This window comes from Mytilus edulis, chromosome 4 (assembly GCF_963676685.1).
Source record: "Mytilus edulis chromosome 4, xbMytEdul2.2, whole genome shotgun sequence".
Classification (NCBI taxonomy): Eukaryota; Metazoa; Mollusca; class Bivalvia; order Mytilida; family Mytilidae; genus Mytilus; species Mytilus edulis.
In genome coordinates this window covers 52,803,613-52,828,618 of record NC_092347.1, presented here as the reverse complement: position 1 = coordinate 52,828,618, position 25,006 = coordinate 52,803,613, and the positions used below count along the sequence as shown (strand labels likewise).

The window sequence follows — 25,006 nt, the reverse complement described above, 5'->3', positions numbered from 1 at the left end:
TCCCTTGCTTTAATGAAAATGAAAAATCTTGCTTCAATAGTGCAGACAATGAATAATTTGTCCTCTTTAAATAGTTTACAAAAATAAATAACCAGTCAAAAAAAAATCCTCCTGCCCCTGTCTGATTTTGCCATTTAATTAGGGACTTTCTGTTTTGAATTTTCCTTGGAGTTCAGTATTTTTGTTATTTTACTTTTTCCAATTACCCTACACTCCCCATTTTTTAAGCTATAAATATAAATTTGTGTGTTCAGTTATCGATTGAAAAACTTTTCTAATATTTAAGAAACTTTTATTAATCAGCAACAGATTCCAAATTGTTCTGGTAAACAGTCATACACTGTTTTAAGACAAATTATAATGGAGGAGAAATTTGTGATTTTAAGATTTAAAGACAAATTTAAGAACGTTTTTCGCTTATTCTAAGTGCTTTCTATACAAATATTCATCTCTTTTGAAAAAATTCACCAGTAGTATTTTAAAAATTAAAAAAGATAAATGTATCAAAATCTGTGACATAGCCCATTTCTGTAACTTGACCTTAATACAATATTGTCAAAAACAATATAACACTTATTTTTGAAACTCCAGAATAATTATGTGTACAGACTATGAGTGATATACTGTGTAACTCATCATTTCCTAGATAGAACGTTATTGTCCTACATTATATAAAGACTTTTGGGTAATTAGAACAAACCCAAAATGGGTGAAAAGCTCAGCCCATTTGTTTATTGGGGACAAAAATCGGATATAGTCTCACTAAAAGTGGACTTGAGGGAAGTCATTGTATGTGTTATTAAGATTTAAATCCATATAGCTAATCTGATATTGCATAATTAGGTATAAAATGTAAATTCCCAACAGAAGCATGAGGAATGAATGCTTATCACATGCCTCCAAATGCACATCATGTATTATGTGCAAAACGCAGAATGTGCAGATGGGACACCAGTGAAAAAGGAAGGAGATATTATGCCTTTCAACAAAATGTTAAGAATACACTTCCAAAAGACAAACCGTCAACTGAAATATATAGAATAACTACTAGTTTAAGAACAGGATATTGCAATTTAAACTCATATAAATCAATGATATGCCCAGCACTCATCGACAAATGCAGCTGTGGACAAAAAGAAACAGTTGACCATTTCCTTCTGGATTGTGAAAATTATGAGGAGGCTAGAGAAAAACTCCGCTCTGCACTCTATTTCATAACATCAAAACTAACACTTGAATCAGAAGTACTATTAGCAACAACAGAAAATGATAATTACAATCATCACATAGAAGATATTCAACATTTGTTAGGGGTTTTTATTAAAGATACTGGAAGGTTCACAAAATAGATAGTTAAGGTTTTATAAGGGTTAATTATTTTTTTTTTCTTTTATTTTTTTTTCAAATTAATTATTTAATTATTTATTTATTTATTTAGTTTCTCTGCAGTGCCACTTCATAAATACAAATGTACTAATGAGTTTAATACAATAGAGACATAAAATTACCAGAGTGATCAAAATTACAGATAGAGATTATAGTGTCAAGTTGACACTTCTAAAGACTAAAGCAGCCATAGAGATTATCTAAAATGTGCGAGAATATATCCCGTGCTTATGTTTGACATGATTTGCCATTATGCAATATTGTATTGAACGAAAACATAAAATGTTGCCCTCCATCTACTCTGGGAACAGTATATCTAATAGGACAAATACGGCAATTATTTTGGATCAAAGCGCTCTAGGTGGAGGAAAACATTAGTCATTCCCATACATAAACGCACTATCAAATTGGAGTAAAAGGACGGAGCAAACTGAATTAGTGACATGCTTGAACTATTTTACCACAGGGTTTACGCAAAAAGATTTAGAATTGATAAGTTCAATTATAAATGATTAGTAATCTCAATACAATGATTTACTATATTTAATATATATGTTCCTGATCTGCTATAGACTTTATAACTAAACAAGAAGGGAATTAACTCTTGATGGGTCTTTGCAACATTACAAATACTATACAAAGTTGTTGCTAACAATAATACAACCCAGTTCAATAACTTAATTAAATTACAATACAAAATATTTAAGGAATGACTGTAATATTTTTTCTGTCTATGAAGAAATAACATAAAAAATTTGATGCACACTGAATAATGCGCGTAGCGGGTTATTTAAGGTTCATCATAACAAATATCATAACACTAAAACTACTCAGTGTACAGACTTACCTGTGAAGTTTGAAAATTTTCAAGGCCTGGCATCCACTAGATATATGAAAGTTAAATGCATTTTGTGCCCAAAAAGATAAAATCGTTTTTGGATTTTGATGGGCGTTTTTTTTCCTTCCTGCAGAAGATGTAAAAATAAACAAACACCTGAATTACTTTGATACTGTCCACTCAGATAAAATATCTATTGTCCATGCCAATCAAGGACAGTCAATACAATTGCAAGACAAACCTGTTCTTACCTGAGAGGGAGCATCTCAAAGTTATATCCCAACTTAGTTTATTTTTACACCTTCTACAGGAAGGAAAAAAAATGCCCTTTAAAATCCAAAAAAGATTTCATCTTTCTATATATGCAAGATACATTTAACTTTTATATATATCTAGTGGATGCTAGGCCTTAAAACTTTCCAAACTGCACAGGTAAGTCTGCGCACAAAGTAATTTTTTAGTTAAAAATTCGGCCATATTTGTCCATTTGTTATGATGAACCTTAACAGTGTGCACCACATTTTTTATGTTATTTCGATTAGACAGAAAAATATTACAGTCATTTTTTATAATTTAATTCTAAATTCCATTTTAAACCGTAGAAAACCATGAAAAAACGTTGATGATGTCACTGTCACATGACTAAATAATGTCTATGGGCTGATAACAAAATAACGTCAGCCAATCAGAAGACGTGTTACTGTACATCCAAAATTAAATTATATAAGATTATTTTGACAAAAAAATTCTACCTGGAATATGTTGATAACTTCTATTGCCGCCTCCTGTAATTAACTTTATATAAAATTAAAAATATTAATGGTTTAACTATGAGCTGTACATATAATAGAACAATTATTTTAATTTTCCTGTACTAGTATATATTGTACGATCATCATCGTCAGGTTTCCACATTATCTTAAATACGTGTCACATTTAAATACTGCTACATTTATATTTTATCATCTGATGTCATGTAGGATTAAACTTCTCCCCATTCCAATGTTTATCGTTCGTACAATTTTAAAAAATATTGACAGATTCTGCACAAACTTTTTCTGTTTACAGACTATTCTTGAAAGACTATTTTAACCATTTTGCTGCGACGCCTTCATTTAAAGTTATAATGCCAAAGCCATTATTCAGCTTAGAAAGAATTTTGCACTCAACTTGACCAAAATGACAGCTGAAAATTACTGCATACACTATATAAATTCTTACCTTTTGTGTGCCAGTTTGTGCAAAATATTTCCTTAAATATTCATTTAACTAAACTATAAAAAAAAAAAAGTTAAGAGACCAGAATTTACAGATAACTTAAATTGAATATTCTGTAGGTTTTGTTCCATCAATTGGTTTGAAAATTTATTATAACTTGCTTAACAAAGACAAGTTTGTGCATACTCTGACCACTTTTTTTTTCTTTTCATTTAACATGTTTAAAGATATTATTATATATTTATAAATGTATCTGTTTTTGTTGTCTTGCATAGTCATCTTGCTGAACTTATCCACAATTCCTCTCCCACGTCTGTACCTGACTCAAATTTAGCATGGAAAAGAATCTTGGCTTTAATCTCATGCAGTTAAACCAAAGTTGAATATTGGTATGACAGAACAGAGGAACTGTTGAGAAACTTAAATTTCTATTATCAAATTCTTCTTTTAATAAATAATTTCTCAGATTTTTAGAGGCATGAAAGACTGACCAATTCTGTGTGCAATGCATGCAGAACCTGTTACTTGTCACCGTGGACTTACTTGCTATATATAATTTACATATTTCAGGATCCAAAGGTAGATATAACAGAAGATGGTTTAACATTTTGCAGTGAAGGACATGGAGTTCAAGGTCAAAATAGATACCAGTTCCATTTGAACTTTTATCTTCCAATAGATCCAGAGGTATTGTCAATTTTATTTGTCTGTGAAATATTGAATTTATATATTATAAAATGAAAAACAAATCAAAGAGCTGGATAGCTCTGAGGGGAAAGACGGTCCTTGTTTCTATTTAATTTTTTTTTTTTGGAAAAAGGGGGGGGGGGGTATCTTTTGATAGTTTTCATATAAAGAATGATAAAAGAGAACAGCTAGAACATGCAGAAAGGTTGACAATATTGAAATCAATTGTTGTTTATGTAATTTCATTTCCTTAGTTTAGGATTCAATTTGGACCAATGGAAGAGATCTGCATCTTCTATTAAATCTAAACATTTGATTAAAGTTGATAGTTAATTATCTAAAATTCAACTGAATTCTGTCATTTCACAACAACTACAATATTTTTTGAAATCTTGATTGTTTACCACTGAACTGCAGGCTAGGGCCATTTTCCATTTTTTGTGACAGTACTCTTCGATTTTTAATTTTTTTCTTAAGAAAGTGTGGACTGAAAAATCTATTCAGTTTTAAATTTCCATTGATAAAGTTCCCAGTTACAACTCTCATCACAGGGAAACAGGTACTAATAAAAAACAATATGATTGATGTAAACTGTGTGAAGCTTGTTTCCAAATCCTAAATTTGAAATATTTGTAAATTTCATGAATAAATAGGTTGAAACTACAAAATGCAACATTTTTATTTTTTTATTTATTTATTACAATGATTATGTTGGTACAAAAAAATTTAGTTTTAATGGAAGACTACTAATCCAATGAAATGTCACATTTTAAGTGTTTAAATACATTAACTTTTATTTTAGTGGATAATTACTCATCAGTTGGGGTGCTCCTGAATTGGAGGAAGATTCTCAAAACAGAATTTTTACAGAAAAAAATCAATAAAATCGTTTCTCTCCCCTATCTCATGTAACCCCACGATCTTTGTTTACTTTGAAAGTTGCTGACCAACAAATTAAAGTATTGCATGTTGATGTTTGAATCATCTACAGCAAACAATATTATGTTTAGATTAAGCAAATACCAATTTGTAATTAGTGCACGATCTCTGGGAATGATTTAAATAACCAGTGAAGGATATCCCTGCTTCTGGTGGCATTCCAAGAATGACGTCACTATAAAATACAATGTAGGTTTGGATATATTTAGAATATCTCGTCATACTGATTTTTCCGGATTGTAAAAGAAACGTAAATAGTGTAAAGGAGAGCTCAAGATACGATCATTTCGTTAGAAACAGAAGGGAAATGTGTAAAAAAGTGTTTAAAGTCAAACTATTCATTTCTGGGTCTCCTTCTCTTCAATCTAAGTAAGATTTGTTGGGGGGTTTTCCACACTATAAAAACAAAATGAATGATGTGAGGGAATGTCACTCTGGTCAACCCCATAGGGGATTGACGGCTTGAAGCCGTCTTTCCCCAAAAATAAAATAAGATATATAGATTGTTGTGATTAAAGCAGTAATTAAAAGTTGTGCTCATTGCTAATTGACAAATGTACATGTACAGAAAGCTAAACAATAAATTTTACCTTACAACTGACAGACAAACAAACAAAAATTCAAACACAAGATTTGTTTGTGTTTTATAAAATATCCTTCAAAAAAACAGTTTAAAATTAAGCAGTTTACAGAATATTAAATACTTTTCTATATGAATAGAACAAAGACTAGAATAATATTTTTAATGACAGACTTATTTTCAATTTACAGCTTAGGCATGTTAGGCATTCAAATATTTTGATACTGAACAAAAAATGCAGACATTTACATTTGTGCAAGAAAAAAATTAAATTGCATAAAAAACAAGGTTAACAGTACAATATTAAACAGATTTTATATAAAATACATGTACTTACATCTAATATGTAGATAAATTTCATTCAAAAACTGAATTGTGGACATTCACATATATGTTATTTTATACTGTAAATTCAGAAAGTATTGCTAGATTTTTATTATTGGGGAAAATGTGACAAGGTGAGTATTGCAATAATAGAAACTCACATTCTAAAATCTGATACATATATCTGTATGCAATTTTTCATACATTTGTACAATTCCAATAATTTTGTACATTCTTCAAAAATCGCAATAATAAATGCACACAATAATTTCTGAATTTACAGGAGTTAATTTCATGTATATTTCAGAAAAGTAAATATAGGATTACAGAGAGAGGAATTGATTTCCACATAGCTAAGAGAGGAGCTGAAGTATGGCCGAGGTTGACGGAAGATAAAGTCAAATATGCTTGGTTAAAGATAGACTTTGATAAGGTGTATTATGAAGAATCAGAAGAGGAACCAAATGATAAGGTTTAAATGAATAAAATGAGATATGTGGTAAACATCATTATGTGCAACCCAAAGACAAAAATATTCAAAAGACATTTATAGAGAAACATAGGCCAACTTTGTTGAGCTTTAAATATTGCAGAGTTTATTGAAGTTGCTTATAAATTTAACAGAAACAAAAAAAGACCTACCATTTTTCCAAATTTATATATCTACTAACATGACTAACAAGATCCTAAAATTAAATTTTGAATAGAGGCCAATATTTTTGGAAGGAGACTGATAAAAGACTTATGCCAGAAATAGCAATTTCATTTTGTAGTTAAAGGGATAATTCACGATTTTTCACTTTTCATCTTATTATGTTCATAATACCATAAAAAACATATTCACAAAGTTTTATTTCGATATGAAAAGTAATAAAGAAGAAAATTGGGAAATATTAATTTTATTTTTTCAAACTTCCTGACTTATGTCATGTAGTTTAAGTCTTTGAGCATGCCGGGAGTGAAATTAATCTCATTTAAGTCTTGTTCGTAAACCATCTAATAACGCTATTTAAAGCACATCGACGACTTTTGGTGTAGCTATTAACCAACGAAAAGTAAGTGATAGCCATGCAACTTTTAAAATTAGATTGTAGGATTTATGTGTGGATTTTTTATACGAATTCTAGTAATTAAAGTAAATAATACAATTGCACATTTTAATGTTTTTTTTCTTCAAACACTTTAAACAAACATATGAAACTGACACGATCGATAGTGTTTTAAAAAATACATGTTTGTATTCTGAACTTTTTGCGTCATTTCAGCAAACATTTTCACTTGCTTATACTGTGGAAATAAAATGTGTATTAATTTGTGACACTTAGTGAATGTTGAATGCGTAGTTAAACTCAAGGTAATTAAAAGATTAGCATTATGTAATTCTAATCTTTTGATCTTCATTCAGTGACATCTAGGCGTCACGGTTCACCATTTCAGATGTGAACAACATTTCGTATGAATGATATACGGGAGTCAGTTATAGTTTTAGACACAGAAATGTAAGAAAAAGAATTAAAATGAATTTACGGGAGAAATAAGGTCGCACAATAACTGGATAGCTGTTGTATATTTTTATATAATTTGCATAAGCTCACTTTTAAATGAATTATGACTTCTGATTACTTTTGTAACGATAAAATACTGAATTATTTTAATTGAATAAATTTATAGATAAAAATAGCCTTCTAAACACGAGTGTATGAACTAAAAATTGTACTTTTTTTAATTAGAATCAGCAACCTTTAATATTTCAAACAGATTGCAATTATATAATTTAGTCCATCCAAAGCGATCTTTATTTACCGATTTAGGAATTAATGTTCTCATCAGAATATTTTAAATCTCACAACGCATGAATACTTCAGCTATTTGAAAAAAAGATGTTTTAAAAAATTGAGAGGACATTAAAGGATCCTCTTGGAATGGAATCGAAAAATTACGAATAGATATTCTTTTCAAGTGTGAAAAACGTCAACCAAATTTATTCATAATCGGGAGTGTCCTTATTAAAATAGTCTTCTTCTCACAACGTATAATACTTTAGCTTTTTGACCAACGATGTTTAAAAAAAAAAAGACAACGAATTTAATGTCATCTTAATTTCCCTATTTTTGAATGTAATTATAAGTCTGTTCAACTGGCAAGAATATCCCTAAAGCGGACAAGCAGTTTATTCTTTAAATTGCTTTCATTGAATATCAAGAAAGAAAATAAATCCCGAAATTAATTTGAAACTTTAATATTCAATAGTTTTCCTAGAAAATATTCACATCCCTTGGGGTTTGTTAGTGTACATCCAGTTGCATATATTTTACATGAATGTCGGAACAATTGTGATGATGCAAGTTATAAATCGACCTGTATTTAAATCAAATTGGTCCTCTTCTTCTTCTTCTTCTTTTGGTATACAATAGTCTATCGAATTCGATGATTACATACTGTTGGCATACGTGGACTAGTCTATTTACAAAACTGTTACCCCAATTTACAAAAAAAATGTATGTTTCTTTCTTATGTTCAATGTATACATGTAAATATTTTAAATTGCGATATAGCTCTGTAACTTTCTATCCAGGCGTAGAAACGAATCGTCGACAAGTGCTTACATTTTTTTTAAATCAATTTTTCTGGTATGTTCCAATCTGTCCTTTACTATTGACAACGAGTATATATTACATTTTCCCAAATTAAACCTTGGGAAAAAAAAGGTAAATAGATTTTTTTTTATTTCATCAAATCTTTTTTTTTTTATAAATAATATTCTTTACACCAGTAATGTTATTTATAAACAAGCGTATGAGTTTAGTAATGACTAGTATATTATATCACTTTCGGACACACGCAAGACAGAGATGTATATTATACACCTGATAGTTCAAAATGGAGAGTTCTAAGTTATCGGCCGTGTACACTGATCAATACCTACAGAAATGAAATGATGCTTCAACTTGCAAGCCAGACAGGAAATCGCTTGAATACCTGGAGGTGTCACCTCACACCCCTCACAATACCTTATGGAGTAATACCTTTAGCCATGCTGGTGATCAGATGAGGGAAAATCAGAATTTATTGGAATAAAATTTATTACTTTAAAGAAGTAACTTTCAAATTATAAACGAATTAGATTTTTGAAAACAATTTTCACGGAACACTTATTTATGATTTGAAGTTTGACTTTTTAACTTATTCCAATATGAACAGTTTACAAATAACAGACTATGGTTATTTGAAAAAAAAAGAACATTTTCCGTATCAAGTTAGTTAGTCAGATAAAACAACTGTACGATTGACAAGATATCGACACGCAATTACGACTACATCGGTTACTGTAGTTTTGGTCCTTTGTGGTTTATAGACATATCATGATTTTTAATCGGAGAAGATGACAAAATGGTGGAACGCAGAGAATTGATACTTCAAATTTAAAATCCATGGTGATCTCTTATCTAGCGGAATAAAACTTTAATATCTATAAATTTGAGCATTCCTATACAGAATGGACATAATATCAATTTTTGATTTTTTATGCCCCACCTACGATAGTAGAGGGGCATTATGTTTTCTGGTCTGTGGCTCCGTCTGTCTGTGCGTCCGTTCGTCCGTTCAGGTTAAAGTTTTTGGTCAAGGTAGTTTTCGATGAAGCTGAAGTCCAATCAACTTGAAACTTAGTACACTTGTTGCTTATGATATGATCTTTTTAATTTTTAAGCCAAATTAGACTTTTGACCCCAATTTCACGGTCCATTGAACATAGAAAATGAAAGGGAATTTTAGGTTTAAGTTTTTGGTCAAGGTAGTTTTTGATGAAGCTGAAGTCCAATCAACTTGAAACCTAGTACACTTGTTGCTTATGATATGATCTTTCTAATTTTAAAGCCAAATTAGACTTTTGACCCCAATTTTACGGTCCACTGAACATAGAAAAAATGAAAGTGGGAGTTTCAGGTTAAAGTTTTTGGTCAAGGTAGTTTTTGATGAAGCTGAAGTCCAATCAACTTGAAACTTAGTACACTTGTTGCTTATGATATGATCTTTCTAATTTTAAGCCAAATTAGACTTTTGAGCCCAATTTCATGGTCCACTGAACATAGAAAATGAACGTGGGAGTTTCAGGTTAAAGTTTTTGGTCAAGGTAGTTTTTGATGAAGCTGAAGTCCAATCAACTTGAAACTTAGTAAACTTGTTGCTTATGATATGATCATTTTAATTTTAAAGCCAAATTAGACTTTTGACCCCAATTTCACGGTCCACTAAACATAGAAAATGAAAGTGGGAGTTTCAGGTTTAAGTTTTTGGTCAAGGTAGTTTTTGATAAAATTGAAGTCCAATCAACTTGAAACTTAGTACATATGTTCCCTATAGTATAATCTTTCTAATTTTAATGCCAAATTAGATTATTACCCAATTGTAGGTCCATGGAACATGGTAAAGGATAGTGCGAGTGGGGCATCCTTGTACTTTGGACACATTCTTGTTTGCGAAGTTTCCCTTTAAGAGGAAGTTAAAGCTCTCATCTTCATTTTTGTTTTTCTGCATCATAGTATGTCATACAAAATGGAGCCTTATCTAGGAAGTTTAATAATCTACTTTAAAAGGTCTCACTGTGACTTTGGGGTGATATGGCAGAGGTAGGGGCATAGAAAATGATAGTGCAAAGTTCAGGTTAAAGTTTTTGGTTAAGGTAGTTTTTGATGACGTTGAAGTCCAATCAACTTGAAACTTAGTACACATGTTCCCTATGATATGATCTTTCTATTTAAATGCCAAATTAAAGTTTTGACCCCAATTTCACAGTCCATTGAACATGGAAAATGATAATGCGAGTGGGGCATCCATGTATTATGGACACATTCTTGTTGTATGTATTTTTGTTGTGCTTGTACTGATTTTCTGTCCTCGATAGATACCCCATATCCTTTGTTTTTCTTTTAAATCTGATCTTGAAATTTTCATTTTTTAGTGTGCATATACATTTGTATTGTCAGATATATAAATCATTTAAAAGTTCATCCATATCTGAGTAATTTTTTAGATATTGTTTTTTTCTTTTTGTGTCGTGTAATTGTTTGTCTGTATATGTTTATTTATACACATTTCCCTTTCTTACTATCACATATCTTTATCGATTATTTTTATTTCTTTTAGATGAGCAATGAAGAAGAAATGATGAAACAGTTAGAAAAGGAATTGAAGTCAATAGAATCAGGTAACTTATTATTATCCTACTTACAAAGATCAGTAAAAAGTTCAGGTTTAATCAATTAAACAAGAAAAAGACAAGAAAGTAGAGCAATTTATATTGCCTATTATATGTATGCAAAGCAGTGTTGAAGCATCAATTTAATGGCAGAAAAATAGACACAATTTCAATCCAGATACATGTATATAACTATAATACATCTCTCAACATAACGTTACTGCAACTAAAAAATTTGAGATAATGACACTATTCCTTTTTTATCACAGCTTATTAAGGGGCCTTGATCTTCAAATGACTCTAATCTTGATTGAGTAGGATTGTCAGTTTTCCCATTGAAGGTCAGAGTTTCTCCTCCATCAATAAAAACTGATCTTCACAAAAAAGCACAATAATGCTGAAAGTGGCATTGAATACTAATCAATCAATGAATCAATAAAAAATATTACTCTTTAGAACAAGATAAAGAATAAAATAATCATTTATTACTTCTATGTAAATTAGATATATAGACCTCATATACTGTGGATTCATTTATTTGACATGGGTAGTATTTTTATTGGATATTTAATTTTGTGGTATTGGCAAAGTCTGCATACATGTCGATAGCAGATTTGTCATTCGTTGAAGTTTTAAATTCATGGCTCACATATACCCATGAAATCCAAGAAAATTAGTATACAACAAAGAATAATGAATACACTATATAATATATACAGTCTGATCATATTTAAGTAGATATTACAAGTAATTACACCTTATGTAAGAATGCTGCATTTTGATTGGTTAAGAACCAGTGTATTTTTTGCATATTCTAAACTTTTTTCTTCATTTCAAAAGAATTTGGCTATTTTTCACCACTGCCGGTGAATTTGACACAAATTATTCGGAACATTTCTCTTCTTATCCCAATTATTAAGGCAACGTGATTAATCAATATTGATTGATAGAGATATTCCGAATACTGTAAACAAATATGTCAGCTCACACGGCTGCAGGCAGTCGTGGGTTAGAAAGATTTGGTACTGCTGAAGATGAAGATATCGATGATTTGATGAATGATGTGTTGGCAAATAACACTAAACGTCAACCAAGTTTGCATTAAAACTAGTTTATGACTATTGTGTGTCTAAAGGAATAGACGCAAATATAGAGGACAGAAGCCCAGCCAGTTTAAATAATTTGTTAAAAGAATTTTATGTTAACATTCGCCAAGCAAATGGAGATTACTATTCAAGAAGTAGCTTTTGTGTCATTCAACAATCTATCAATAGGCACCTAAAGCAGCCGCCGCACAACAAACCCTTTGATGTTATAACTGATACTGCATTTACTACTGCAAACAACATCTTCAAAGCAATGTGCAAGAAACTTAGGAAGGAAGGAAAGGGACAAATTAAACATAAAAAATCTGTTGACAAAGGTGATATTAAGAAACTGTATGAACATCCACGTACATTCAATGTTAATTCACCTTCTGGACTATTAAACAAAGTGTGGTTCGAGGTTTTATTATATTTTTGCCGCCGGGGGCAAGAAAATCTCCGTGAAATGAAGCCACAAGACTTTAAAATTTCTAAAGATGATGAAGGGAAAGAATATGTACACAAAATTTCATCTGAAATGACAAAGAACCACCAAGGAGTGGATGAAGAAGACTTTGAGCCAGAAGGGGGCAGAATGTATGCCACCGGAACCCCAGTGTGTCCAGTTTTGTCTTTCAAAAAGTATCTTGGTAAACTAAAACCCAAACCAAACTGCGTTTTGGCAGAGACCAAGAGATTCTTTTGATGAAGAGGATGAAATATGGTATGAAAATAAACCCCTTGGGTAGAACACCTTAGGAAGTATGATGAAAAACATTTCAAAATCTGCAAATTTATGCAAATCATACACTAATCACTGTGTGCGAGCAACGTGTATAACTGTTCTTAGTGATTCTGGATTTGAATCCAGACATATTGTCACTATTTCAGGCCATAGGAATGAACAGAGTGTACAGAACTATGTTCGTGACACATCCACAGCGCAGAAGCGTGACATGTCTGCTTCAATTTTGTCATATACCCCTGCAAATTCAACTGCAAATTTAGATCAAAACAATAACAATGAAAATATAAATAATTCTGTTTTTGATGTCAATGAATCAAATTTAACTGAAGATCAGTGTGATAACATTTTTGAAAGTATTCAACAGGGAGAAGCTGAATTGCACCCTCTTTCGGACTTAACCAACAGAAATCCACCAGCACAAACAACTGGGATGAATAAGCACCCTATCGTGTTTAATAACTGTAATGTTACCATTCACAATATTTCATAAAATTCATGTTTTGAACATTTATAGTTGACACTGTTATTTTTCATGTTTCTGTTTGTATTACACATGGAATTTTCATTTTATAAATATTTTACATAGTGTTTTAGTAAACAAAATTAAAAGATTTCCTTTGACCTGTACAAACAGTTATAATCAAAATAGATTTGGTGTAATTAAACAGATATATCATGTTATGGAGGGGTATTTGCGAAAAATACCAGTCTTGGGACCAAATTTCCCTCGCCTGGCGGCTCGGGAAATTTTACAGTCCCTTGACTGGTATTTTTCGCAAATACCCCTCCATAACATGATATATTTGTTCAATATTTCATATAAAACCATATTGACAAAAGAAAAGAAAATTAATGTGTTCAGTTTTATAGTCTATTATATTTTACTATCGTGTATCAGTCAAATAATTTTTCATTCTTTATTTTTTATTTTTTAGATGTTCCAGATTTTAAAATAGGTTACCTGTTCTTGTATAATTTGTTCCAATTTGTAGGGTTTACATATATAACTGTTGCCTTGATAGTCAAGTACACAAGGCTTGGTGAGGGTAAGTAACCTATATAAATGTTGCCTTGATAGTTACTGTGGAGTCATTTATTTTAGTTGGTTTCAATTTTCATGGATTGCTAAAAACTTGCATATTCATGGATATTTTATTTCATGGTTTTGCCAATCTCTGTATACAAACATATTGAAATTATGTAATTCGTTGAAGATTTGAATTTGTGGTTCACCTGTTCCCACGAAATACATGAAAATTGGTATTCAACGAATAATAATGCATCTACAGTAAGTAATCTCTTCATAGATACTTGCCTCCATATAGCCTTTTTGTGCTGATGTGGCATCAAGTAATCACCTATCAATCAATCATCATAGACACCAGGATTTAAATTTTGTATGCTAGACACCTCTGTCTACAAAAGACTCTGAGATCAGTTACGTTAAATCAAAAGGGTTAAAAAGTCAAATAAAGTACGAAGTGGAAGAGTATTGAGGACCCAAATTCTCAAAGGTTTTGTTATATTCAGTTAAGGAACTTTACTGGGTAGAAAATCCTGATTTTTTTTTAAATTCACATTTTTATAATCAGTTCATATATTATGATGACCATATCAAATATTCCCTGAAATTTAAAAGAGAATTGGATATTGTGAAGGGAGACAATCTCTTCACATTAAAAAAAAAAAGTGTAGACAATTCAAGTACATTTGAAAAAGTGTTCAGTAAAAAATCAGGATCTGTTAATTATCAGTATTTATTAATTATATGAATACAAAAGAGTCAGGGTTGTTGAAATTTTACAGATAACAGATTACATAAAAGTAATATGGTTTTATCTTCTAGTATGAAAATTTGTGGAAACTGTATAATTTTTTTAGAAATTTGACAAATTTTGATTTTTAAACATGTCTACCAAATTTATGCTTGAAAGAGCTTATATGCTAATGTGATGCATCAGTATCTTATAAATGTAGGTCGGTCACTTAGACCTACATTTCATACTTCATGACTAAGTAAGATAATTGTGCAACATCTTAAATTGTGTAGGTATAGCATTTTGATGAGTTATCAGCATTCAAAAGGAGTAAATTGTTCATTACACATTTCTGAACTTTGTTTGTGTTTTATGTTCAAGTTAATAAATAGTAAATGATTATGATAGTCTGAAATTATATTCTGAAAACAATTCCCTTAATAAAGTAACTAATTTTAGCTGCATTGAAGACTGGATTTGATACAGTAGGAACACAATTAATGGTAGTGCAAGCTGTAGCTGTCATGGAAATTGTTCATCCTCTGCTGGGCATTGTCAAAACTAGTGCTATAGCTCCATTTTTACAGGTATGTTTATCCTAAAATTAGAATTTTCAAAATTGAACTAAAATGTTAACATGTTTAACCGATCAAAAATGTTGAAAGTGATATATTTAGAAAAATTCTGGTCAAAGTACTTTTGGGTTAAAAGGGAAAGAAGATTTATTCCTAGGACAATACTGTTTTTACATGTTAACATGTTCAATCGATCAAAATTGTTGAAAGTGATATATGTAGAAAAAATTATGGTCAAAGTTCTTTTGGGTTTAAAGGGTAAGAAGATTTATTCCTGGAAACAATAGAAGTAATCCTGTCCTAAAATTGAAAAGAAGACGATAAAGTGTATCTTACAAAAAAACAAAAAACATGTATATGTACTTAGATATAGGAAGATGTTGTATGAGCGCCAATGATCCAAGTCACAGTTTATAAAAGTAAACCATTATAGGTCAAGGTACTACCTTCAACAATGTATATAATTTTTGAATGTCTTTGTCTATATGAAGAACGTCTTTCTTGTGTGAATATTTAGTATTTTGGACAAACCTAACAATTATTCTGGCACAAAAATGAATTGATATTGTTCTTATTTTATTTTTAGGACCAATTGGCCACTTATCCAACCACAATCCCTTCTATGAATTCTTGGATTGAAAAAAGCTGTTTTAATTGTGGTTAAATTTCTTGATTGTTTGATAATCAAAGTCACTTTGATTAAATTATATATCTTATATTTTGTTCCAATTTTGGTCTTTTCTAAGTCTAAAATACTAATTAAGATGATCTAGACAATATAATAACTGTTCCAAATATTGTGATGATAAATTCTTTATATTTTCAGGTGTTGGGGAGAAATTTTAGTTTATTTGTAATACTTTATCACGAGCCAAGGTTACATACAGCACCAGCTGTGTTCTGTCTATTTTTTGTCTGGAGTGCCATTGAATGTTTCAGGTAAGGAGGGGGAAAAAATTAGTATGTCTGCTTATGTAATACAATATGACTAACTCACTGATCAGATATGTCATACAATATAACTAGCTAGCTGATCAGATATGAACTGATTTATACTTTTCCAAAAAAATAACCAAAAACAAACAATCAAAAGATTAAAAAAGGTTTCTGTCAATCAGCCCTTTTCAAACAAATTTCTTCAGTAAGTTCATTTATTATTTTAGTCAGAATTTATCCTTATATGAAATTATTGTCAAACCAATCAATTCCAAATTTTAGAGATATGAAACAGAAAGGAGCTATTTAGATGACCTGTGCAAAACAAAAATGTGTGTTAAAAATTAAAATTAAAGATGTGATAATTTCAAACACAGAAACAATGTATTTATTTTAAAGATCTAGCTTTAGTTAATTGGTTTATTTGATATTGTTGTTTTTTTCAGATATCCATTTTACATGTTGTCAACACTAGGTAAAAAGATTGGTTTTATAACATGGCTGAGATACACAGCATGGATTCCTCTCTATCCATTAGGAATATTATTAGAAGGTAATAGAAGTTAAATCAGAATTTTTTTTGAGGTTCTTATTATTGCTTTTATGATTTACGGCTGCCAAACACTGAACTGGCACATTCTTGCTGTGGCGCACACTTTTTAAAGTAAAATTAGATATGTTGTTTTCTGTGACTAAATGAGGTCAAGTTTAATTTTCACAATTTTGGCTTTTCTCGTTGTTGCATTGTAGACCTTTCCGTTATTTTTATTTATTTTTATATTGAGTTATTTTCTAATATTGCAATACTTAATCTAGTATTTTTGTCAGTTTAACAATCGATGCAAGATGTTTGAAGATGTTAACAGCTACAGGTCATACTGTATATTAATCTATCAAAGGCCTGGAAAAACAAAATGTAAACAAGTAAAAAAACAAACAAACAGCTTGATAAAATCTGAAGAAAAAACTGTTGTGGCAGACAACAATTGGCCACCAAATGACGTTAAAGCTAGCAACTATAGGATAGCATACGGCAGGACTTCAAAAAAATATTTGAGCCAGCCGGACATTTTTTGTCTTATCCCATTTTAATCCCTAACGACTAAGTAACAAAAGGCAATTATGTAAATCGGTTGGCCATCATATAACCAATTATCGAAATTAAAAAACAATATTAAACTTTACTTTGATATAATTCCATGTTCTGACGTAAACTGTAAAATTGTCAGTGCATCTTTCGAAATGTGCAAAATCAGCGTACTTATATCTGCCTTATACTCTTTATTTGTACAAAATAACATTGTCAAAAGCTTTACTTTCGTTTTTAAAAAGCACATTTTCCTTATACCGGATGTTGACAATGATAAAACATGGACCAGAGACGCATACATAAAATCCTTGTACATTTTTAAAGCACGATTGAGTGTAAGAAGCTCTTCTTTGTTATTTCTTCAAGAAAATACTTGAAAAGAATGTAAGATAAAGGTATCAATGATAATTTTAGCATTTTTAAAGAAATTAGAATGCATAATTAAATTTCCCACTTGCGCACATGTGTACTTGTTCAAACAACGTGGTTCTGTCGATTTTTCATTTAAAACCTTTTTAATTTTTTCATCAAATCATATTTAAATGCGTATATCTGATCATTTTAATCTTTTTGGCTGAATTAATTAATAGATGCAAACCGCTTAAATGTAAGAAAATAACTTTGAATAGACTGATCAAGGTCTGATACAAAATAGTTAACCTGTCACCTCAACAGGTAAATTTCAGCTGTCCTTGATAAGAATGAAACTGTAATAAAGTATGGGTAGTTTTGATAGTACTTAATCATCCTGTCACTCTTATGACTGGAAATGTGTGCCTGTTGCAAAACGAAGGGTAAAAAAATCACATAAAATGTTAAAATGACCGTCTCATAGGAAAGCCTTGAAAACTGAAAAGAAGATGACCATTTCATGCTTATCCCAGACTGACAATGTCTGGTAAATTTATAAATGTCTGTAATAAATGACCATTTTGGAAGCCATGGCATAAGGCCTTCAGCAGAATGACAATGATCTTTATAGTAGGATATTTAGAATAGAGAAAATAAGAAAGAAAATTACAAACATAAGATAGGAAAAGAATGGAGAAAATATGATATCAAGTTTAGTATTCCAGTATGTCATGCTGTTTGTTTTTGTTTACAGGTACAGTTGGTATTATGGCTATACCTTTATATGAAGATACCGAGATGTTTACATTACAATTACCTAACTCTGCCAACATGGCATTCTATTTCCCATATTTACTACATGCTTACCTCTTACTTCTTTTATTTGGTGAGTACATATGTATATTGTTTTATTAAAGTTATGTAAGTTTTTCAATTGGTTATATTTCAGGCATGTTAAGATAGAGGTTTACTACAAGTTATATTCATATACACCAAATATAGTTGACTACTGCTTATAGTATCCAAAAAACACATGTATCCACAAACATTTGTAAATGAACAATTAAAATGAGATCAATTGCAGATGAACCCTGCCATGTTTACCTTACAATCAATATAGTTGACCTGTTACTTACAGCATAGGAAAAACAAACAAAATTAGGAATACTTTACATTGAACATTGAAAGTTATCCAAGGTCATACTTGTGTATTCTTACACATGATTTTTTTTATCAGAAACTGCAAATCAGAGCTTTCAGAAGTTTTGAAAGTTTCATATGAACATGTTATACCATGTGTTTTCACATACATTGCTTATCAAAATTTTGTTTATAGAGATTACAGCAGGGTTTTTATTTTGTGAGCAATGACTTATAGATCAATGTGTTTAACATGAATAAAATATGTACCAGTTAACTCTATTACACAAACATCTTGCTATGTTTAAATTAAATTTCAGGAGGCTACCAGTTGTTGAATTACATGTATAGTCAGAGGAAAAAAGTAATTGGTGTTGGAAGAAAAAAGAAATCAGCATAAAGTATTGAACAAAGACTTATTTTTGTGACTTTTGTTGTGAAAACTGTCAGTATTTGTTTGAAATCATGTAAATCCAGCATTTATAGAGCATTCATTTTTTTGTTGAAAACATTTGCAAAAGTCCTGTAATTTGCATGTCAAGGGTATTCTTTAAAATTTATTTGAAAGAGAATGCTGTAAATTTCTAAGCATTTTAGTTGTAAATGTGCAGAAATACAATGATAATGTTTTTTTAAATTAATATGTTTATGCAGAAAACTTCGAACAAATATTTTGTTAAATTGGCTTTTACAGTAGAAGATATTCTCATTTGTGCAAGTTTGGATGGACATTATTCATATATGAACATAATTATGGAATGTTTTTATCATAATTCATATTTTGTGTGAAAGTTACTTAATTATAAAAGGCTTTGTTGGTGTAATTTGCATGAATGTGATATATGTGACAGAATTTTAATTGTTGTTCAAGTGTTGAAACCTTGTTTATTTGATACGATGAGCATGGGAATATGATTGCCCATTAGAGATAGGTTTTTTTTACAGTATAATGATTTTGTTGATTTTGTAAATTATGTGATCATATATATATCCTTTACAAAATAAATTTGATGAAACATTTTGAATTGTAGACATTATATTAAGGGGGGGGGGAGGAAAAACCAAGGGTTTCATGGTTAATGGACAATTAAGACAATTTTAAAGTAGTGTAAGGGAGTAATCCAATTACATTTTAAGAACAATGTATTAAAAAATTTAATATAAATTCAAATCATATAACCAATTCCAAGTTCCTCGACTACAGTTATTCTGTGTCATTATGTGTCAAATATTTAATTACAATCCAAATTCAGACCTGTATTAAGTGCCAATATTGTGTCCATTTTTGCCCCAAATGTTCAGGGTTTGACCTCTGTGGTCGTATCCAGCTGCATTCAGCAAAGCAATTTATTATAGTTTGTTCTTATGTTGTTCTGTTGCACAACTGTCCCAGGTTTCGTTCAATGTTATGTATATAAATCAGGCCATTAGTTTTCCTCGAATTGTTTTACATTTGTCATTTCAGTGTCTTTAAAAGCTGACTATGGAGTAAGGATTTACACATTGTTGAAGGCTGTATGGTGACCTATAGTTCTTAATTTCTGTGGCATTTGGTCTCTTGGCATGGACCATAACTCCAGAATTGCTAAAATGATACTCGTCATATAAAACTTGACCACTATTTTGCCATAAGTAACAGCATATTAAACTTCATATAGCGTTGGTTGAAAGGTTAGATTCACAAGTAAATGCCGAGAAACAACATGAAATACCATTTTTTCAAACTATCAAGAACAACAAAACCTGGGCAGCAAAAGTAAAAATATTCAATATCAAACTTGACCTCCCTTTTTTTATCATTCAGTTATGACATGGAAATGACATAAAGTGCCTTTTTCCAATAGATCATGGATCATAACTCCTGAATGGTGAAAGTGAAATGTGTCAATATCAAACTTGACTGCCATTTTATCATTCATTAGTTGCAAAAAATTATAATTTGAAAACTATTTGTAGAATGGTTCATATTTAAAGTTATTGCACAGAAACGACAAAGTGCCATTTCCCAATAGATCAAGGAACATAGCTCCTGAAGAGTATAAGACTATAGGTGAAAATTGTAAATATCAAATTTGACCTCCAATTGGTCATAAGTATTGACATATATAATTTGAAAAGCATCGGTTGAACTGTTCATAAGTAATCAAATGGGAACTGTTGTCAAACAACCAACCGTCTGCTCTTTATAATAAGAGGCTCTCAAGAGCCTGAATCGCTCACCTGTTATTTTTTGCTTAAAATCTTTCCACAATGATTATTTTGCTTTTCAATATATAAAAGGAGTGTCTTAAAAATTCCATTTAAATGTATCTGTCATATTCTCTTCAAAAGCGAAAAAAATGCATTTTACCCCCTATGTATCATTTTAGTCATAGTGGCTATGTGTCTTGATGTACAAGGAAATAAAATACAAAATTTATACTAGATATTCTGAAACTCATTCAGCCTAAGTTTTGATGAAATTGATTTAGAAGTTTTAAAGCAAGCAAACTATATGAACAAATTCAGAAAAATTGTCTTTAAAGGGCAGTAACTCCTTAAGGGGTCTATTGACAATTTTGGTCATATAAACTTATTTGTAGATCTTACTTTGCTGAACATTTTTGCTGTTTACAGTTTTATCATTAATAATATTCAAGATAATAACTAATAACTTCAAAATTTCCTTATAATTACCTATTTAGTGGCAGCAACCCAACGATAGGTTATCAGATTCATCAGAAAATTCCAGGGCTGATAGAACTTTACCTAATGAACAATATTTACTCGCATCTGATTTGCTCTAAATGCTTTGGTTTCAGAGTTATAAGCCAAAATCTACATTTTACCCCTATGTTCTATTTTTAGCTATGGCGGCCATCTTGGTTGATTGGCTGGGTCACCAGACACATTTTTTAAACTAGATACCCCAATGATGAATGTAGCCAAGTTTGATTAAATTTGGCCCAGTAGTTTCAGAGGAGAAGTTTTTTGTATTAAAGTTAACGAAGACGGACGCCAAGTGATGAGAAAAGCTTACTTGGCCCTTTGGACCAGGTGAGCTAATAATAACCAAAAACTGCAAAATTTCTTGAAAATTACCAATTTAGTGGCAGCAATCCACTGATAGGTTATCAGATTCATCAGAAAATTTCAGGGCTGATAGAACTTTACCTAATGAACACTTTTGCTGTGTCAGATTAGCTCTAAATGCTTTGGTTTTTGAGAATACATGTATAAGCCAAAAACTGCATTTTACTTCTGTTCTATATTTAGCCATGGCAGCCATGTTTTTAGATGAAACAGAAAATAAAACACAGACTTTATTCTAGATACCATAAGGATTATTCAGCTAAAGTTTGGTAGGAATTGGTTCAGTAGTTTAAGAGGAGAAGATGTTTGAAATAGTTTACACCAGACAGACGATGACCACAGATGATGACAGACCCCAAGTGAAGACAAAAGCTCACTGTTCCTTCATGAGCTAAAAAGAGTTTAAAAAAATGCAAAAATTATCAACAGGAACACAACAGATCTACAAACCAGACAATATGCCTGAAATCACCAGTCAACTCCTTATAAGATTTATTGCCCTTGAAGAATGATACATGTATTACAAATTTGTAGGTGTTCTTGCTCTAAACTATTAGAAATATTTCCATTGCATTGTATTCTGTCTCCTTGTCACTGGGGTAAAGCTGATGACCGTAACTGCATTCACGGTCATCCCAAGATGTCGGATGAAATATTAGGTCAGTATCTGTATTGTCTGTTACAGTATTTCTATATCATTTTCTTTACAAAGTATGCATTGATACGATGTAAATTTATAAAAGATTCACACAGACATCACAAATTACTACTGAAAAATGTTCAGGAAACCCGAAATTCAATTTGAAAAAATTGCTAAGATGTCCGTAAATCATTATCAAAATATTTTCAAGATGACCGTAACATAAAACAAGGATGACCTTGATTGGTAAACAGATGACAGTAACTTGTAAAAGATGACCGTAATTTGTAAAGATTGACTGTAATTTATAAAAGATGATCGTAACTTTTAAATGATGACCCTCAATTCTAAGAATATCCGTATTTGTATTCATAGCTTTTTGTTGTGTTTGTCTCAATAGGGGCTTAGTAAGCGGATATAAACATGTTTCATCAATTTATTTGCCGTATTTTAAGTTCATGACAATGATCGTAAATTTCAAATTTCTCGTAAACAATGAAATATTTATTGATAACGACTTTTTAATACAAATTGACAGAGATACGACGAAAAGTTGAAAAACAAGAATGTGTCCCTCTGAGGTGTCTCTAGTACATGCCTCATCTACACTATAATTTTCTATGTTCAGTGGACCGTTAAAATAGGAAAAAAAACTGTAATTTGGCATTATGATTAGAAAGATCATATCATAGAAAACAGGTGTACTAAGTTTCAAGTTGATTGGACTTCATCGTCATCAAAAACCTCCTCGACCAAAAACTTTAACCTGAGTTGGGACAGACGGACGGACGAGCAGACGAACGGACGAACAAACGAAGGGACGCACAGACCAGAAAACATAATGCCCATGAATGGAGCATAAAAAACACTAATCAAACATTTGAATATCCGGTAATCGAGTCTGTGTGTATGAATCCAGATGAAGTAGATTGAAATCTTAGTTTGTCTTTATATATGAATAACATTGCTGTATATACAAATTGACAAGGTTCCCCTCAGTGGTGGATCCAAGGGGGGGTCCTGGGTCCGGGGGTCCCTTTTTATTTACCAATCAGTGCATTTGAATGGGGACACATAGTTTGAACCCGCTTTACCCTAGGTTGGGACCCCCCTTTTTTTGGCTTTATCCGCCCCTGCCCCTTGTGATACGCTATACGTACAAGACTATTTTAAGGATCTATTTTGCTGGAGCTCACCTTCAATAGTTTGGTCGTAGTATTTTAAAAACAGGTTCTGTTATTTTACTTGCAAGACAAAATAGAAGACAAATCAAAGACGATATAATATCAATGGGTGTACATCCATTGGCATTTTTAAAAAAGTGCATTTATTATATGTCATTATATGTCAAGGAATTCCAGAAATAAAAAAAAATCTTTTGGCTTTTAGTTTGAGGCTGTGCAGCACACTGTTTTTTTTAATTTACTTGTACGGTGTCATTTAATCGCGCTTTTGTTGCATGTTTTCCCCACTTTTTCATGTGCCTGTCTTGTAGTATGTTCATTTTCAAAATTATACCCTCTACCGTAAAAAAGATATATTTGGTGAACTTTGTATTTAAAGCAGGTCTTATTTTCTCCTACCTATAGGATAATACTCTCATATAAATACGTTTTATATCAACAACATTAATCATTTGATACAAAAAAAGTAGTTATACAAATATGGATATTTCTTAGAATTGACGATCATCCTTTAAAAGTTACGGTCATCATTTACAAATTACAGTCATCTTTTAACCAATTACGGTCACCCTTGTTATGAATTGCTGATTCTGTTACGGTCATCTCGATTGTGATTTACAGTCATCTTAGCGATTTTTTTAAATCGAATTTCCTGTTTCATGCACATTTCTCGGAAGTAATTTGTGATTTCCGTGTGAATCTTTTATAAATTTACATCGTATCAATGTATACTTTGTAAAGAAAATGATATAGAAACACTGTAACAGACAATACGGATACTGGCCTTATTTTTCATCTGACATCTTGGGATGACCGTGAATGCAGTTACGGTCATCAGCTTTACCCCAGTGATTGTAGGGTCTAGTTAAGAAATCTAGCTTTGTATATTTTAACCAGAGTTAGAGGGATAATAATGCAATCACCTGGCATTTTATTTACTGTAGTAAATTCCAACTTCAATCCAAATTTATCAAAGAATTGAAAGAGTATTCAATTGATATAAAATTATAGTGATAGTCATATTATGTCCATTATCTGGTCGTCCTAACATGCATGAAATATTTGCCACTGGATGTTAAGCAACAAACAATCAATCAATAAGTTATTCAGTGGCGGATCCAGAAATTTTCATAAGTAGGGGGGCCCACTGACTGACCTAAGAGGGGGCCCGCTCCAGTCACGCTTCAGTGATTCCCTATATAAGCAACCAAATTTTTTCTCTAAAAGGGGGGGCCAGAGATTCAGAAATGATTATTTTG

General features: G+C 31.0%; 1 protein-coding gene across 1 annotated transcript; it reads left to right on the top strand.

Annotated features, from left to right (window-relative positions):
- Positions 1-681: 681 nt before the first annotated feature.
- Positions 682-19,872, top strand: LOC139519947 (very-long-chain (3R)-3-hydroxyacyl-CoA dehydratase 3-like). The gene is made up of 10 exons (XM_071312265.1): positions 682-789; positions 4,013-4,129; positions 6,280-6,444; positions 11,118-11,178; positions 13,938-14,048; positions 15,219-15,346; positions 16,161-16,273; positions 16,717-16,823; positions 18,466-18,597; positions 19,172-19,872. The coding sequence occupies exons 1-10, from the start codon at positions 706-708 to the stop codon at positions 19,249-19,251; spliced, it is 1,098 nt and encodes a 365-aa protein (XP_071168366.1). The 5' UTR covers positions 682-705; the 3' UTR covers positions 19,252-19,872.
- Positions 19,873-25,006: the final 5,134 nt, after the last annotated feature.